At 42.9% G+C, this 17056-nt stretch overlaps 1 protein-coding gene across 1 annotated transcript in view; it reads right to left on the bottom strand.

Moving 5' to 3' along the window:
• UBR5 (ubiquitin protein ligase E3 component n-recognin 5) overlaps window positions 1-17056 on the bottom strand; it is a 142136-nt gene that overhangs the window by 66403 nt on the left and 58677 nt on the right. Inside the window, exons 13-14 of the mRNA XM_077809900.1 lie at window positions 13913-14030; window positions 2558-2742 (exon numbers count right to left, since the gene is read on the bottom strand). Coding sequence (XP_077666026.1) covers window positions 2558-2742; window positions 13913-14030 — 303 coding nt within the window. The remainder of the gene's footprint in view (window positions 1-2557; window positions 2743-13912; window positions 14031-17056) is intronic.

Here is a 17056-nt window from a genome sequence, read left to right as displayed (position 1 = left end):
TCCGAGTCTCATTTTGAGAAGGAATAATAATAAAAAAAACCTCCAGATTTCGCTCAACCCCATACACCTTATCTAAGGTCTGACCACTTCCAAATGTTTTCCTTTATATTTTGGCATCACCGATCCAAAGCTCTCTCAACTAAAATATTCAACAACCTATTTAGTTGATAAAGTAACTGAATCACCCCTTTTGGATTGTTTTTTCCTTCCCCCCCAAATTGTGTGTTGTCAAGTTATAACAAGATGTTATAAGCTAGCAACCACGTTCTGTTAAAAGATATCAATAGTTTACCTAATTTAAAATCTCCTGCTATAATATACAGTACATAAGAGCATCATTTATTGTTCTAGCTAAACAATAATACCAGCTGGAAATGACATTCAGCCAAAAGTAAATAAAAGCTAAAGCAATAAATATGGTCACATATAATACATCAGTAATTCAGTAACACAAACCAAAAGCAATACGGTCAAGTCAGCTACCACCTCTCAAAACAGGGTATCAGCAAGACATTTTTCTTTCAAATTGTGTTAACTTGCTATTTGCTATCCAAAATTATAGAATAAGTACTGAAGATCTACGTACTTCTAATTGCAACAGATGTGGTGCAATTTCAGTCCCTCACCAATAATAATTAAAAGCTATTATTCCAATTTGGGAAAGTAAATATATTTCAAAAATATTTTTTTCTCTACAAAATAAAAAAAAGTGGACTAATGCCCTCTGGAAACTATGAGGACTTTACCTTGAATGTTCTTGCTTATTTTACCGCTGTGATTTTCAACCTTTTGTCATTTGCAAACCGCTAAAAAAAAGTTTCAAATGGAGAAGTGAACCCCTTTGGAAATCTTAGTCTGCGAACCCTCAGGGGTCCGCAGGCCACAGGTTGAAAACCACTATTTTACTGAATTTCCCTAGAGATTACCTTCACCCTTTACATCTGAGCTATACTAGCGATCACTCTGAGGAGGGAATGACAGTCAAAAGCAGGAGGAGGATATGGGAAAGAGGAATGGTAGTGGAAACATCTGACCCAGTATTAGGACAAAGGAAAAAGTAGTGTCCAAGGCACCAGTGACATCTGGCAGGTTATCAGTTGATCTATCCAGGAGGAAGTAATGGCTGAGCTGGCCATTTGGTAGGTACCATAGGGAGGGAGAAAAGTGGCCTTAAATTTTTACTTGAAAGAAGTTATTTAGACAAAGCTGGATTTCTGATTGTTGGTGGACATTAGGGTAAATACATAATAGATATCAACTTTCCAGAAAAGGGTCTGATTAAGAACCAAGGAAACACGCAAACATTTTAGCAACTCCAAACTTCTACAGTAAATGCACTAAGGCAAGCTCAAAACTTATAAAAATGATAATTTTTATCCCTTAATTTTTGGAAATTTTCAAATAAGTACTATGAAGTTAAAAAATATATTAACACATTGATTTTCAAGTTGAGTAGGGTAAAGAGAAGAGACAAGCACAGTCAAATGACCCAACAGGTAAATAGGGCACTCTCTTTCACTCACAAATTCCAGAACAAAATTTACTGGCTGAACTAGACTGAAGCATAAATATGGTGCTCAGTAACCCTGTAGACTTTTAGTCAGGCTGTCTGATATTAACAACTCAGTTATCCCAATAGTGTGTTTTCCCCTCTCACATCAAGCAATCCTACTAATACCAGAGAACACTGGAATCACCAACAACTGCCCTATAAAAATCTCTTTTAGTGACCAATAGAGTTTTTTTAATGGTTTAGTAGTTTCAACAAGTGACACTGTCATGCCTCTGTTTGCTTGCCTGCCTACCCTGATCCCCATCACTGATAATTCCTCCTTCAGATTCAGTTATCCTGACATTCTTCACAAGACAGTCCTCTTTTTCATATGCCGCTCTGTTTCTAAACCCCATCAATTTAATGTTAAAGAGTACAGTAAAACCCGAGGAGTTACAAACAGAGTTATAAACTGACCACACACCTAATTTGGAACCAGAAGTACACAATCAGGCAGCAGCAGACACACACACACAGGCAAATACAGTACAGTACTGTGTTAAACGTAAACTACTAAAAAATTGAAGGGAAAGCAGGCTTTTTCTTCTGCATAGTAAAGTTTCAAAGCTGAATTAAGTCCATGTTCAGTTGTAAACTTTTGAAAGAATCATAAAGTTTATTTAGAGTTAGGAACATTTCAGAGTTACAAACAACCTTCATTCCCAAGGTGTTCATAACGCAGAGGTTCTACTATATAAGTGTTTTGTGTCACTCACTCATTACCCCTAAAATAATCCATTTTACTGAATAGTTATTTGCCAGGTAATCTCCATCAGTGACATCAGGAAAGAGCTCACAGCAGCACGCTGCAGAATCTATGGGGATTTTGTTTAATTTCATCAGAGTCTGCTAGAAACTTCATGTAAGCTTGATGCAAACTCGTGATTGCCAGTTTCAATTAATCGGTATCTCAATTAATATCGATATTAATGTTTAATTAATATTTTGCCAAACTAGTAAATTTTCACTCCAAAAATATATACAGATTCTTTTTAGCGCACTTACTTTGCCTCAGTAGTTTTGCTAGCTTTCTCCATGTTTTTCAAGCTCTCTGGTGATCGAAGCTGGAACCTACAGCTATCGTTCATATTCCAAACCGATTCCATTAAGACACCCACTTTAGGAATTCCAGCGCTAATTGAAAAAGCCACAGCTCCAGCATGATAAAGGGGATTATTTCTCAGGCATACCTACAGACAAGAGTTAGAAATAGCTGAATATTTCTATGTAAGATCAGACAAAAAATAATATTAATTCAGATAAGAGCACAAGAAAACATTGAACATACATATATCTCTGTGAAAGTGTCTCATTTCCTCAGCAATTAGAAAGGGAAAACTTTAGGGGAGGATTCAGAGTAGCAGCCGTGTTAGTCTATATTCGCAAAAAGAAAAGGAGTACTTGTGGCACCTTAGAGACTAACCAATTTATTTGAGCATGAGCTTTCGTGAGCTACAGCTCACTTCATCGGATGCATACCGTGGAAACTGCAGCAGACATTATATACACACAGAGATCATGAAACAATACTTCCTCCCACCCCACTGTCCTGCTGGTAATAGCTTATCTAAAGTGATCATCAAGGTGGGCTGGAAATGGCTTCTGAGCTGTAGCGCACGAAAGCTTATGCTCAAATAAATTGGTTAGTCTCTAAGGTGCCACAAGTACTCCTTTTCTTTTTAGGGGAGGACACAATAGGTACAGATGCAACCAGCAGCTGCCAGTTGCAAAATGGCCATTTCAAATATGACTTTACCAAGCAACTACAACCTTAAAGGGCCAGGCTCAGAAAAGAATGCTAGGAAAAAATGTTCCTAGAAAAGCGCCATCCTCCCCTGGGGAGTCAATAAGGACAAGCAGCAGCTCCTTGGAAAGAGGCTGTTCTGGCAGTGTGACTAGAACCATTATTATAATCCCATGGCATGTGATGTTGAGCCTCTTAGGTTGTTTTCAGACCTTTTCAGGACCCAATCTGGCAAATGCTTATATGAGTAACCTAAGCATTTGCCAGATCAGAGCCTAATACTCGAATGACTTATAAAGCAGTATTCTCAATAGAGTACATCAAGTGTTTAGTCCTACAGCCCATACTACATTCTTTACTACTTTTTAAAGCAATTCAAATTGAATTATGGACAAATAACTACCCCTTGGGCAAAGCTCATGTACACAGATTTTAAGGAGATAAAACAGTTGTAGATTAAGCTACCTCATCTGTATTTTTGTTCTATACTTCTAATGAATGTGTAGAGTGCAATTAGTTCAAATAATTTCAAAAAACAAAAAAAGTTACCTACCATTCATAACTGTTGTTCTTCAAGATGTGTTGCTCATGTCCATTCCATTCTTGGTGTGCGCACACCTAGGTGCACAGTTAGAGACTTCTGCCTTACTGGTATCTGTAGCGTCAGCTGCGCCACCCCCTCAAGTGCCGAGCTCATGCGCCAGTATATTAAGTGCTGACGACCCTACACCCTCTCAGTTCCTTCTTGCCAGCAACTCTGACAGAGGGGCAGGTAACGGAATGGACATGAGCAACACATCTCCAAGAACAACAGTTATGAAAAGTAGGAAATCATTTTTCTTCAAGTGCTTGCTCATGTGTTAGCCGACGGCCAAGGATGTTTGGTGAGGTGCCAGCTATGCCCGTTTATACCATCCGTGACTTTAACCGCTAGGACGCACTGTCCCTTTGCGGCAGGCAGCCCGGGCTAGGCTGACGGATGCCCCAAGGTCCTAACCACCCGTGACTTTAACTGTTAGAGCTCAGAGCTCCTTCGCAGCGGGCAGTCAATACTGACTGACAGGTGCCCCAATGGCAGCACTAAGAGCCTCTCCACACCCGTGACTTTAACTGCTAGAGCTCAGAGCTCCTTTGCAGCGGGCAGCCAGGATTGACTGACAGGTGCCCCAAGAGTTTGCCCCGTGGAGGCGGCACAACTCAACGCTAGGCTCTTAGTACTCTCACCTAATGGCCAGGCTTTAGAGCCAAAACGGCTGAGGTTCTTTAATTGTGTTGGCTGCTTTACAGTAAACCAGAGAAAACAAGTCAGGCTTATGCACAAATGGTTACCAAAATTTATTAAGCTAGATTCTAATCATGTGGTTACAAAATTGCTAGTGCCTACTTATTTAAATGTAGAGATGTTACACACACAAACAAGTTACAAAACTGAAGCCACAATCCCAAAGAAAGAAAAACAAAGTATAGAGCTCTATTTCAAAATATGTGTACACTAAAGATAGGAGATCAGGTGTGGGTGCTTCTTACCCTCCTTGCATCTCTCGATTCCAGCGGTGCCAAGCCAGGATCGGTCACTCAATTGCGCGGAAAGACGAATAAGGGACAAGGCTTAGGGACCCTCTTAGCTGCAGAAGCCTTGGGAGGCTGTCACTTATCTGACCAGCAGATAGATAGTGAAAAGCACTCAAAAATCATGGTGCTGTAGGTCCCCTACTAATACCTCTGTACTCCTTTATTCTCTTTCTCCTTTCTTATGCCAAATTGAGGCTGGTCTGTCTGGGTGACGCCAGCTTTCGCAAGAGTAGTTTACACTTGCAAGGGAGAGAAACAATAAGTGTCGACTACTGGACATTTCTTTTATCAGGGTAAATATTTTCCCACCTAGGATGTTGGTGTGTGTGCATCACGCTATTTAGTAGGGGCTAAGAGCCATGTCTGTCACAGGGCCTCTGCCTGCTGTGAGCTTAATCGTTGTATCTGTTCCCAGAGGCACATTGTAGCAGCACACCTGTGCTTTTCACAGCTTCAAAGGCTGTGCTGGAATATATGTTAAGTGCCCTGTTCCGGCTTCCTCCTCTGTTTCCAGCAATGCTGGTCGGGGGGGGGGGGGGGGGGGCGGGGAGGGGGGGGGCTGGCTGTCTGGCTACATCATGTCAATTCCATTCTAGGGGACACACAAGCAGAATCCTCCAAGGTGGGCTTGGAGTTCACGGACTTGTGGCTTGCAACATTGCTCCACCGAAACCAGCATTGTTCCGGGTCAGCTAGATAAGCGCGTAATGAAATGTTAACATGTGTATGGACGACCAGGTGGCCGCCTTACAGATGTCCTGGATAGGCACTTGAGCTAAGAAAGCTGCCAAAGAGGCTTGCGCTCTGGTTGAATGGGAGGTCATGATCACCGGAGATGGCATCCTTGTATGATCGTAGCAGCAGCGAATGCAGGCAGTAATCCAAAAAAATTCTCTGAGCGGACACTGGACAACTTTTCATCCTGTCTGCCACTATGATGAACAATTGCACCAACTTGCGGAATGGCTTAGTCCTTTCAATGTAGAAGGCTAGCGCCCTCCCGATGTCTAGGGAATGCAACCTATGCTCCTCCTCCGACTTATGCGGCTTTGGGAAAAAACAGGTAACTAAATGTCCTGGCACGTATGAAACAGACCACCTTAGGCAGGAAAGCCGGGTGCGGCTGCAGCTGGACCTTGTCTTTGTAAAAGACCGTATAGGGTGGTTCTGAGGTAAGAGCCCTGATCTCAGAGACTGGGCAGGCAGATGTTATTGCAATCAAGAATGCAACTTTCCAGGAAATGGAAAGGAAAAGGAGACAGCAGGAAGCCAGAGGCTCGAAGGTGGGTCTCGTGAGCCGCAACAGCACAAGATTCAGGTCCCACGGAGGGACGGGGTCCCTGATGTGCGGGTAGAGGTGCTCGATGCCCTTGACGAACCTGGTAGTCATGTCCTGGATGAAAACTGACCTACCTCGGAGCGGCGGATGGAAGGCTGAGAGAGTGGCCAAGTGGACCTTGATAGTTGAAAGGGACAGGCCTTGGAGCTTGAGATGCAAAAGGTAGTCCAAGACCAACTGCAGAGAGGCCCGCTTGTGCCGGATGCCTTTATCTAAGGTCCAACAAGCGAACTACTTTCATTTGGCCAGGTAGGTCGCTCTGGTGGAGGGCTTTCTGCTGCCCAACAGGACCTGCTGGACACCAGCCGAGCACTTCTGCTCCTCCGCATTTAACCATGCAGCAGCCAAGCCATAAGGTGCAGCGCTGCCAGGTTTGGATGCAGAAGACTGTCGTGGTTTTGTGACAGCACATCCAACTGGAGCGGTAGCCATAACAGAGCAGCCACCAAGAAGTCCAGTAGCATGCCAAACCAGTGGTGGTGTGATGAGGATTATCTTCACCCTGTCCTGCTTGATTTTCATGAGGACTCTGTGGATCAACGGAACTAGGGGGAAGGCGTACATCAGAGCACCCCAATCACAGGAACAGGAAATCGTCCGACAGGAAGCCCCTGTCAAGCTCCCGAAAGGAGCAGAAAACCTGGCATTTCCTGTTGTGCCTGGACGCAAACAGATCTACCACCTCTGAGTACTCAGAGTACTCCACCTCTGGAAGATGCTGCTGACCGCTTCTGGAAGGAGAGACCGCCTCAGCAGGACCTTCTAGTCTTGCCATGGGTGATCTACCAAGGCGTTCCTGGCCCCAGGGAAGTCTGCAGCTATGAGACGGATGTTGTGTTGTACACTGAAGTCCCATAGCCTAAGGGATTCTTGGCAAAGGGTAGACGACCTGGCTCCATCTTGCTTATTGATATAGAACATAGCTGCTGTACTGTCCATCAGAACCTGGACCACCCTGCTCTTTAGGTGAGGTAGGAAGGCAGGCAGGCCGGCCAAGTGGACTGCTCTGAGCTCCCTGACATTGATGTGTAGGGAATGATCAAGACAGGACCAATGACCGTGCATGCTGAGATTGCCCAGGTAGGCTCCCCATCTCAGGTCTGAAGCATCAGAGACTAGGGTAACCAACAGAGGGAGGGCCACGAACTGAACTTCCTCCAATGCCAATGCAGAATTTTTCCACCATGCAAGTGACAACAGGATGTGGTCTGGGACCTTCACCACATGGTCTGTGCTGTGTCTGTTGGGGACACAGACTGACACCAGCCACGCCTGCAGCAGCCTGAGGTGGAGCCGCGCATGGCAGACCATGTAAGTACAGGCTGCCATGTGGCTCAACAACCGCAGGCATATACAAGCACCGGTAAGAAGGTGGGCCTGCACACACAAGATCAGGTCTGCCATGGCCTGGGACTGGGTCTCAGGGAGGAAGGTCCTGGCCCGCGTAGAGTCAAGGACTGCTCCAATGAACTCTAAGTCGTGTGCTGGAACTAAGGTTGACTTTTTCTCATTTATTAACCGCTGCAGGTCGCGATTGGTGGACCAAACTAGGTCGAGAGGACACTGCATCTGATCCCGGAATCAGCCCTTTATTAATTAACAAGTTTTTGAGATACAGATAAATTTGCACACCTCGGTGCCTCAGGTAAGGAGCCACTGACGCTATTCACTTTGTAAACGCTCTTGGAGCTGACAAGAGACCGAAGAGCAGTGTGTGATTGAAAACGGCAGAGGCCCAACACAAAACAGAGGGAATGCCTGTGCGCTGGGAAAATGGAAATACGAAAATACACGTCCTTTAAGTCAAAGGGAGCATACCAGTCTCCAGGATCCTCAAAATGCCTGCTTCCAGCTTCCTTGGCCTCTGGAAGAACCAGGCTGGGCAGAGGAATGGGAAGACGAAGGGTACTGCCACTTAAACCCTTTATCTCTGTCCTTCCTGTAGGAGCTGGACTGGGGGACGCCTCAGGACCTAGACAGAGGAGGCGGGAGACTGAACGGCTTTCTAACCTACTCAGGGGTTTGGAGGCCTGAGGAACAGAGGGTAGCACAGGAGTCTTTAAAGCCGTGGAGCTGTGCATCTGTCAGCTCCGAGAAGATCCCTGCTCCCTCAAATGGGAGGTCCTGAAGGGTAGTCTGCATTTCCTGGGACAGGCTGGAGGACTGCAACCAGGAGCTGCAGCTCATGACCACCACAGAGGCAACTACCCTGGCCGCCAACTCCATAGCATCCCAGACCATCTGGAGATCGTCTCTCGCCACTACCAAGGTGACAAACTATTGTGGAAGGCCCTCCTTGAACTTGCTGATCGAGTCCCACAGTTTGACATTGTACCTGCCTAGCAGGGCCTGATCGTTAGACACCCAAAATTCCAGGCTGGCAATTGAAAAAATTTTGCTGCCAAACAAGTCCAGCGTCCTGGCATCTTTATTTTTCTGTGTGCCGCTCGCCTGGCCCTTTCGTTGATGACAGACACGACCAGGGACCCTGCTGGAAGGTGGGCATACAGGTATTCAAATCCCTTGCTGGGACATAGTACCTCTTTTCCGCCTTCTTGGAGGAAGGTGAAACAGAAGAGGGGGTCTCCAAAGACTTAGCAATTTTCAGGACCCCTGGGTGGACGGGCAACGGGAGCCGGGCCAGGGTGGAGGAGGGTATGACGTTAAAGAGGTCATCAGACTCCTACACTAGGGGGATCTGTGCTGGGCAGATTCCGGTGCTGGCAGCGTGTTGCATGCCAATGCTAAAATGCCGGGCATGGAGTCCGATTGAGCGGTCTCTGAGGCAGGACAAAGCGCAGCCTCCTTGAGGAGGACCCTCAAGTGGATATCCCGCTCTTTGAGTTTGAGGGCAAAAGTTTTTGCAGATCCTTCACTTATCCTTTCTGTGGGACTCCCTCAAACACCACTTGTGGGGGTTGCTAATGGGCATCGCCCGGCTGCACGATGAGCATGACTTAAAGCCTGCGGAATGGGGCATGCCCCACTCCGAGGTGAAGTCCCCAATTGGGAATCTAACTCCTAAACTACTACTCTACCACTCAACTTAACGGTCTAACTATGTACCTATCAACTAAATACAAAGGAGACAGAACAATGGACTGTAAGAACCGCTAACATTCTTGCCATGCAAGACAAGGCACTCCAACCAAACATCATGGGCGGTAAGAAGGAACAGAGGGTGTAGGGTCAGCAGTGCCTCATACACAGATGCATGAACATGGCACTCAAGGGGGCGCCACAGCTAACCCTATGGATACCACTAAGGCAAAAGTCTCCGATGACTGTACACATGGGTGTGCACACACTTAGAATGGAATAGACAGGAGCAAGCACTCGAAGAACTGCTGTTCAGAGCTGGGTAGCAATGACTCCAATACACTATTACAGAGTTGTACACAGCTGTTAAGAAATGCAGGTAATCCCAACACCTACCTACGTGGGTTTCAGAGAGCAGTATAAAGGGGACCTTAGGCTTGGTCTACAGAGTTTTTGGATTGACTTAATTATTGTGGTTTAAAAAAAACAAACAGTTTCCGAGGTCAGAAGGGATCACTGTGATCATCTAGGCTGATCTCCTGTATGACACAGGTCATAAAACTTCCCCCAAAATAATTTTTGAACTATAGCATATCTTTTTTAAAAATCCAATCTTGATTTAAAAATCACCAGTGTTCGAGATTCCACTACGATACTTGATAAATTGTTTCAGAGGCTAATTACCCTCACTTTAAAAAGTATGACTTATTTCCAGTCTGAATTTGTCTCGCTTCAACATCCCGCCATTACTATACCTTTGTGTGCTAGAAAGAAGAGTCCATTATCAAATGTTTGTTCCCCATGTAGGTATTTATAGGCTGTGATCAAGTCACCCCTTAGCATTCCCTCTGTTGAGGTAAATGGTAGGGCTGTCCAGCATTAAAAAATTAATTTCAATTCATTGTGCTGTTAAACAATAATGGAACACTATATAAATATTTTTGGATGTTTTTCACATTTTCAAATACATTGATTTCAATTACAATACAGAATACAAAATGTACAATGCTCGCTTTATTTTTTATTATAAATATTGGCACTGTAAAGATAAAAGTATTTTTCAATTCACTTAATATAAGTACTGTAGTGCAATCTCTTCAACTTTCATGATACTTACAAATATAGATTTACGTATAAAAAATAACTATTCAAAAATAAAACAATGCAAAACTTTAGAGCCTGCAAGTCCACTCAGTCCAACTTCTTTGTTCAGTCAATCACTCAGACAAACAAGTTTGCTTACATTTGCAGGAGATAATGCTGCCCACTTCTTGCTTACAACGTCACCTCAAAGTGAGAGCAGGAGTTCGCATGGCACTGTTGTAGCTGATGTTGCAAGATATTTACATGCCAGATGCACTAAAGATTCATGTCCCTTCATGCTTCAACCACCATTCCAGAATACATGCTTCCATGCTGATGACATGTTCTGCTCAGTAACAATCCAAAGCAGCGCAAACCGACGCACGTTCATTTTCATCGTATGAGTCAGATGCACCAGGAGAAGGTTAATTCTCTTTTTTGGTGGTTCAGGTTTTGAAGTTTCCACATCGGAATACCGCTCTTTTAAAATTTCTGAAAACATGCTCTAGATCCCAATCAGATTTTGGAAGGCACTTCAGATTCTTAAACCTTGGGTCGAGTGCTGTAGCTATCTTTAGAAATCTCACATTAGTACTTTCTTTGCGTTTTGTCAAATCTGTAGTGAAAGTGTTATCCTCCGAGACTGCTATAACATGAAATATATGGCAGAATACGGGTAAAACACGGAGCAGGAGACATAAAATTCTCCCACAAGGAGTTCAGTCACAAATTTAATTAACGCATTATTTTTTTAACTAGCGTCATCAGCATGGAAGCATGTCTTCTGGAATGATGGCCAAAGCATGAAGGGGCACACAAATGTTTAGCATATCTGGCATGTAAGTACCTTGCAATGCTGGCTACAAAAGTGTCATGCGAACTTCTCTTTTCACTCTTAGGTGACACTGTAAATAAGAAATGGCCAGAATTATCTCCCCTAAATGTAAACAAACTTATTCGTCTTAGCGAGTGGCTGAACAAGAAGTAGCATTGAGTGGACTTGTAGGGCTCTGAAGTTTTACATTGTTTTGTTTTTGAATGCATTTATGTAACAAAAAAAAATCTACATTCGTAACTTGCGCTTTCACAATAAAGAGCTTGCACTACGGTATGTGTATGAGGTGAATTGAAAAATACTATTTCCTTTATTGTTTTTACAGTGTAAATATTTAATACAAATAATATAAAGTGATCATTGTACACTTTGTATTCTGTATTGTAATTGAAATCAATATTTGAAAATGTAGAAAAATATCCAAAATATTTAAGAAATTTCAATTGATATTCTATTTTTTAACAGTGCAATTGAAACGGCCATTAATCGCAATTAATTTTTTTTTTTTAGTTAATCGCGTGAGTTCACTGCGATTAATCAACAGCCCTAGTAAATATATTGAGTTCCTTGAGCCCATCACTATAAGACAGGTTTTCTAATCCTTTAATATCATTCATATGACTTTTCTCTGAACCCTCTCCCATTTATCAACATCCTTCTTGAATTATGGACATCAAAATTGGACACTGAATTCCAGCAGTGGCTGCACCACTAACACACACAAAGGCATAATAACCTCTTTACTCCTACTCGAGAATCTCCAGTTTACACATCCAAGGATCATATTTTCCCCTGTGGCCACAGAACTGCATTGAGAGATCATGTTTAGTTCATTACCCACCATGATCCCCAAATCTTTTTCAGAACCACTACTTCCCAGGATAGAGTCCCCAATTCTATAAGTATGGCTTACATTCTTTGTTCCTAGATGTATACGGTTACATTTAGCCGCATTAAAACACATTACTTGTGCTCTGCTTACCAAATAATCCACGCCTCTCTCTACCAGTGACCTGTCCACTCCCCCTATTTGTGTGTTGTCTGCAAACTCTATCAGTAATGATTTTATGTTTTCTTCCAGATCATTGATAAAAATGTTAAATAGCATAGGGCCAAGAACTCATCCCTGTAGGACCCCCGCAGAAACAGACATTCAACGATGATTCCCTATTTACAATTACATCTCAAGACCCAGAGTTTGCCAGTTTTTAAATCTATTCAATGTGTATGCCATGTTAATTTTGTACTCTTCTACTTTTTTAATCCACCTTTCTATCCAAACAAAGTAGTAAAATCTATACAACCCCTTCTCTGGAATTAAGGGGTATGAAGGTGCCTTACACTGGTATAGCTAATGTGACACGTGATGCTTTAGAAACACTGAATATTCAAAGCCTACTGCTAGGGGCCTACCAAATTCATGGCTGTGAAAAACGTGTCAGGGACTGTGAAATCTGGTCTCTTCTGAGAAACGTGGCTATTGTAGGGGGCTCACAATATTGCCATCCTTACTTCTGCGCTGCCATCAGAGCTCAGTGGCTGCTGGCCGGGTGCCCAGCTCTGAAGGCAGTGTCGCCGCCAGCAGCAGTGCAGAACTAAGGATGGCAATACCGCAACCCCACCCCCAACAATGGCCTTGCAAGCCCCTCACAGCCTCCTTTTGGGTCAGGACCCCCACCATTACAACACCGGAAACTTGCAGATTTAAATATGTGAAACCACAAAATTTAAGATTTTTTAAAATCCTATGACCTTGAAATTTATCAAAACGGACAATGAATTTGGTAGGGTCCTACCTATTGCATTGAGATGTGACAGATGTTATGGACACATGGAATATTCAAAAACAGCTGCATCTATTTTAAATGTTATTTGTATTCCTGGCTCAAAAGATGAACTAAAGGGTTTTCTGCAAAAACTGAAGTCACTGAGGGATAACTGATGCTAATCCTCACCAGTGATACAAGACAAGTAACAAATCTGTGGAAGTTTCGCTCTCACCTCCCTCAAGGCAAATAGCATATACTGGTCTGACCTGGTAAGAGGCCTGGGAGACAAAGAACTTGAAACGGTATAAAATACCAGCCATGAACAGAGGAGTCACTCACAGTCAAACCAAGAACAAACACGAGACTGTGAACAAGAGAGGCAGGCCCTGTGGAGAAGGCCTAAAGTACGTTAGTCCTACTAGGGTCCCTATGTGGGAGATTAACTGACTAGGCAGTCACCAGGCATGTATATAAGATGTTTTCTTTGTAATGCTTTTATTCTGAACAAACAGAGAGCTGACTGATCACCAGTTAACCCTGTCATTGTCCCTGAAACAGGACTGCAGGTGCCTAACTAAAGTCAGACCTACTGAGATAATTACAATAAATTGCAGAAACCTGCAGCCTGAGTCCCCAGGCTGGGAAGAAAGGATCATGGGATCCCATCCTGAGACAGGTCTCAGGCCTCTATCCGTCACCTAAGTGGCATGCCCTCAGGGATACCAGGAGGCGGTCAGAGGTGCAGTTAGCTGTGACTGTAACCGCTTATTCCTCTAAATTTACAGGAATAAGCTATACCAGCATAGCTGCATTGACACGAAGGGGGTTGCAGCACTTTAACTACAGTAAAAGTGATACAACTTTTGTGCACAGACAAGGCCTTAGTGTAAATGGAGAATAGAGCCTGATATGTTTTTGACAACCAGTATCCCCCTCCCAAAACACTTAAGACAGCTCACAATACAGTGGTTGTACTTACTTGCGTGCCAACTGTGATATTTGGCATTGAAGAGATGCCAGCACTAGACTTGGGCTTTTTATTTTTTGCTCTGGCCTTTTCTAGCATCTTCTTCCTTTGGCTAAAAGGAACTACTCCCCTAAGGAAAGAAAACAAAATTATTAAACCAAGAACTACAAAAGAAGTGTCTGTTCATAGTCTTGAGCTTCTCAAGACTACAACTTCGGGCCTGTCTATATTGGCAAGTTTTGTCGCCAAAAACTGCCTTTTGGCGACAAAACAGCAAGAACGTACACACTACAATGGGACTTTTGTTGCAAAAAATGCCCAGTTTTGGTAACAAAAAAATTCCACTGCTATGAGAGACTTGTTTTTTCCCCTCCCTTTTTTGTCCATAAATAGGCTTCTGCCAGTATCTCACAATGCCTGCCCTGATTGCTCTGCTCAGTGTTTTGATCTCTGCTGCCCTGCAAGCATACGCCCCTCCCCTTTCAAAGCTCCAGGAAGTAGCTGTGTGCTGCTCCATTTGGGAAACAAAGAGTAAATAACTGGAATGCTCCTGTTCTGCCCAGCACTAGGAACACAGCAGCAGGCAGACTGCTGCTGCAGAGGGAGGGGGACAGATTGCTGTGCTGCTTTGCCATTCCTCCGCACTGAGAGCTCACAGAGCTGCTCATGATGCTGCTTTCCGCAGCTGGAGGGGGCTGTGGCAGAACTTGGAGAGGATCCCAAGATGCGTGGGGATCAGCTCTTCCTTCCCACAACACTGCACTGTGGGATACATACCCACAGTGCATTGCTCACCTTGTCGATGATGGTGTCCCCAAAGTAGACATGATCTGTTGACAGAGGGAGCAAGTATGAACACCCTTTGGCGATTTTTGGGTGTTGAGGTAAGTTTTGTCAACAAAACTTGGTAGTGTAGACAAGCCCTTAAACGGAAGGCATGGTAAAACACCACTCTGCCAAAAGCCCTCAGCAAAAGTGACATCTTGCTGTCCCATATTCACTCCACCTCACTCTCAAATGCTCTTATATCAAAATGCTCACTTTACAAATCATTTTTTTTAAACTGCCTGTACTGAAAACTCAACATACTATTTAAAAACCTAAAACTTTTTGTCCTGCTTTCTATATCACAACAGAGAATCTAGAATCAAACTCACTTTGCAATTCTGCTAAAGAAACAAGGAAAAACCACCACTTGCAGCACTTTCAGTGTTAAATGCAGATATAATTTGCACTATACAGAGATGCATTCAGGAAAAAGGGGTCAATTTCAAGTCATCTGATCATAATGGCATTTTGAATCTAGCTCAACAAAGAACAAGGTAATGCTATTTAAATATATTTTTAAAATACTACATTGTCACACCAGCCTGACAACGCAGCAGATGGAAGATGTGCTGCCATTCAAGAGATTGAGGATGAGAAGCAATTACAATATTCTCCCCACTATGCCCACTAGAACTCTATGTAAACACCACAAGAACTTTTTGTATATGGGTTCTTACTGCTCTACTCTGTACTGAGTGCCAGGATCAGCTCTGGATAGCAGCAAGGATACATGCACCAAGGGCAAAACAGGTAACAAGTACAACTTGAAACAATTTTCTTGAAATGCAAAAGCAATTAACTAGCAAATACCAACTCTTTTTGGCAATCAGTCCCTAAACATATTGAGGCTGTCCTCACCATGACTGGCAACAATTCCCAAAGCTCACCGGCCTTTTCCTTCCTGGAGAAAAGAGTGGTGTTGGGAGGTTGTATGTTTTTTAAAGCACCGGTTAAAAATACTTTGTCCTGGTGTGGTCATGCCCTAAGTGAGATTTCCAAGTCATCATATTTTTTCCTCATCTAGATACTTTCTCCCCCCAGTCGAGTTAGACTGATCCAGCTACAACTCAAATGAAAACCCTAACACCCTTACCTTGATTTTAGCAAGTCAAGTTATAACCTCAGACTATACAGCTAGAGGTGGTAAACTGTGCGTACACGGATACAAAAAGAGTTAAGCCAATTTTATTTAGATAATATGGATTTACATACAAGACACCTTTTTACCATAGCCTAGCCACAGTATAAACAGCATCGGATGCTCTCTCTACCATGCCTGTCAGCAATTTAGATTTTTTTGGGAAAAGAATCATCATGATTAATAGTCGCTTATGTCTCCATAATCTGATGACAAATACATGATCATCAATGTTGAAGTTAAGCATACCTAACTAGTGAAGGGCCCTGCAGGATAATTCAATTTGTAGTTATTTTTTAAATAGCATAACAAACAAACCTCTTAAATACAATGGGCTTATTATTCAAAAAAGGTAAGAAGGCATGCAAAAGTTTCCAGTATTACGGTCCCCACAAAGTTGTGGTTTACTGGTTGCTATGCTGAGTGATGCTCTAGAATGAACTGTGTTCACAATGGCATTGGTTTTACAGTCAAGAGAAAAAAAAAAAATCAGAAAGTTGTGATTTCTACTACCGCTCTGCCCCAAATTTCAAAATTAGGAGTAAAATACAGCTTCCTCATATATCTGGCTGTGATTTTGTTTGGCTTCTGGTTAATATTTAGCAAACACCCCAAACAGAAAGATATTTAGTATCTCAAATTTTCGGTGCTTGCAAGTAACTGGTCAGCGAGTATTTAATCCCACTATAACAAAAGCTACTGGAGATCCCTGCCACTGTAAGCAAGGCTTGTTTAGATTAGCATAACTCTTAAGTGAAGCACAGGTAAAAACAAGGTGGGCACTGAAAATGGCACGGATATGCATGTCAACTCATTGTAATTAGAAATGTATTTTCATTTTTTTACATGCTTGGAAAAATCATCATCAACTTCTACCTTTTTATGTCCAGAAAACTTGACATTTTAAAAATTCAGTGAAGTTTTACAAATAGAAATGTTTTAACAATTTATGGGAGGTTATTTCATCCAATTTTTCAGCATGCATTTAAGCCAACAATATAGTTTATGAATCAGACTGCCTAACATTCTAGCCACAGAGCTCTATGGGAGAAAAAGGACAGTGTACACAGGTAAGTTTGTTTTCTATATTATTTGTAAAGACCTGAAAGATACAAAATATATTAAAAACTACTTTGTGAAACTATGTAACACCGGGGGAGAACATTCAGCCAACCAGCATTTATTTTCCC

The sequence above is a fragment of the Eretmochelys imbricata genome, chromosome 2 (genome assembly GCF_965152235.1).
Source record: "Eretmochelys imbricata isolate rEreImb1 chromosome 2, rEreImb1.hap1, whole genome shotgun sequence".
In the NCBI taxonomy this organism is placed as follows: domain Eukaryota; kingdom Metazoa; phylum Chordata; order Testudines; family Cheloniidae; genus Eretmochelys; species Eretmochelys imbricata.
Note: the sequence above shows the minus strand (reverse complement) of the source record. Positions and strands in the feature narration are given on the sequence as shown.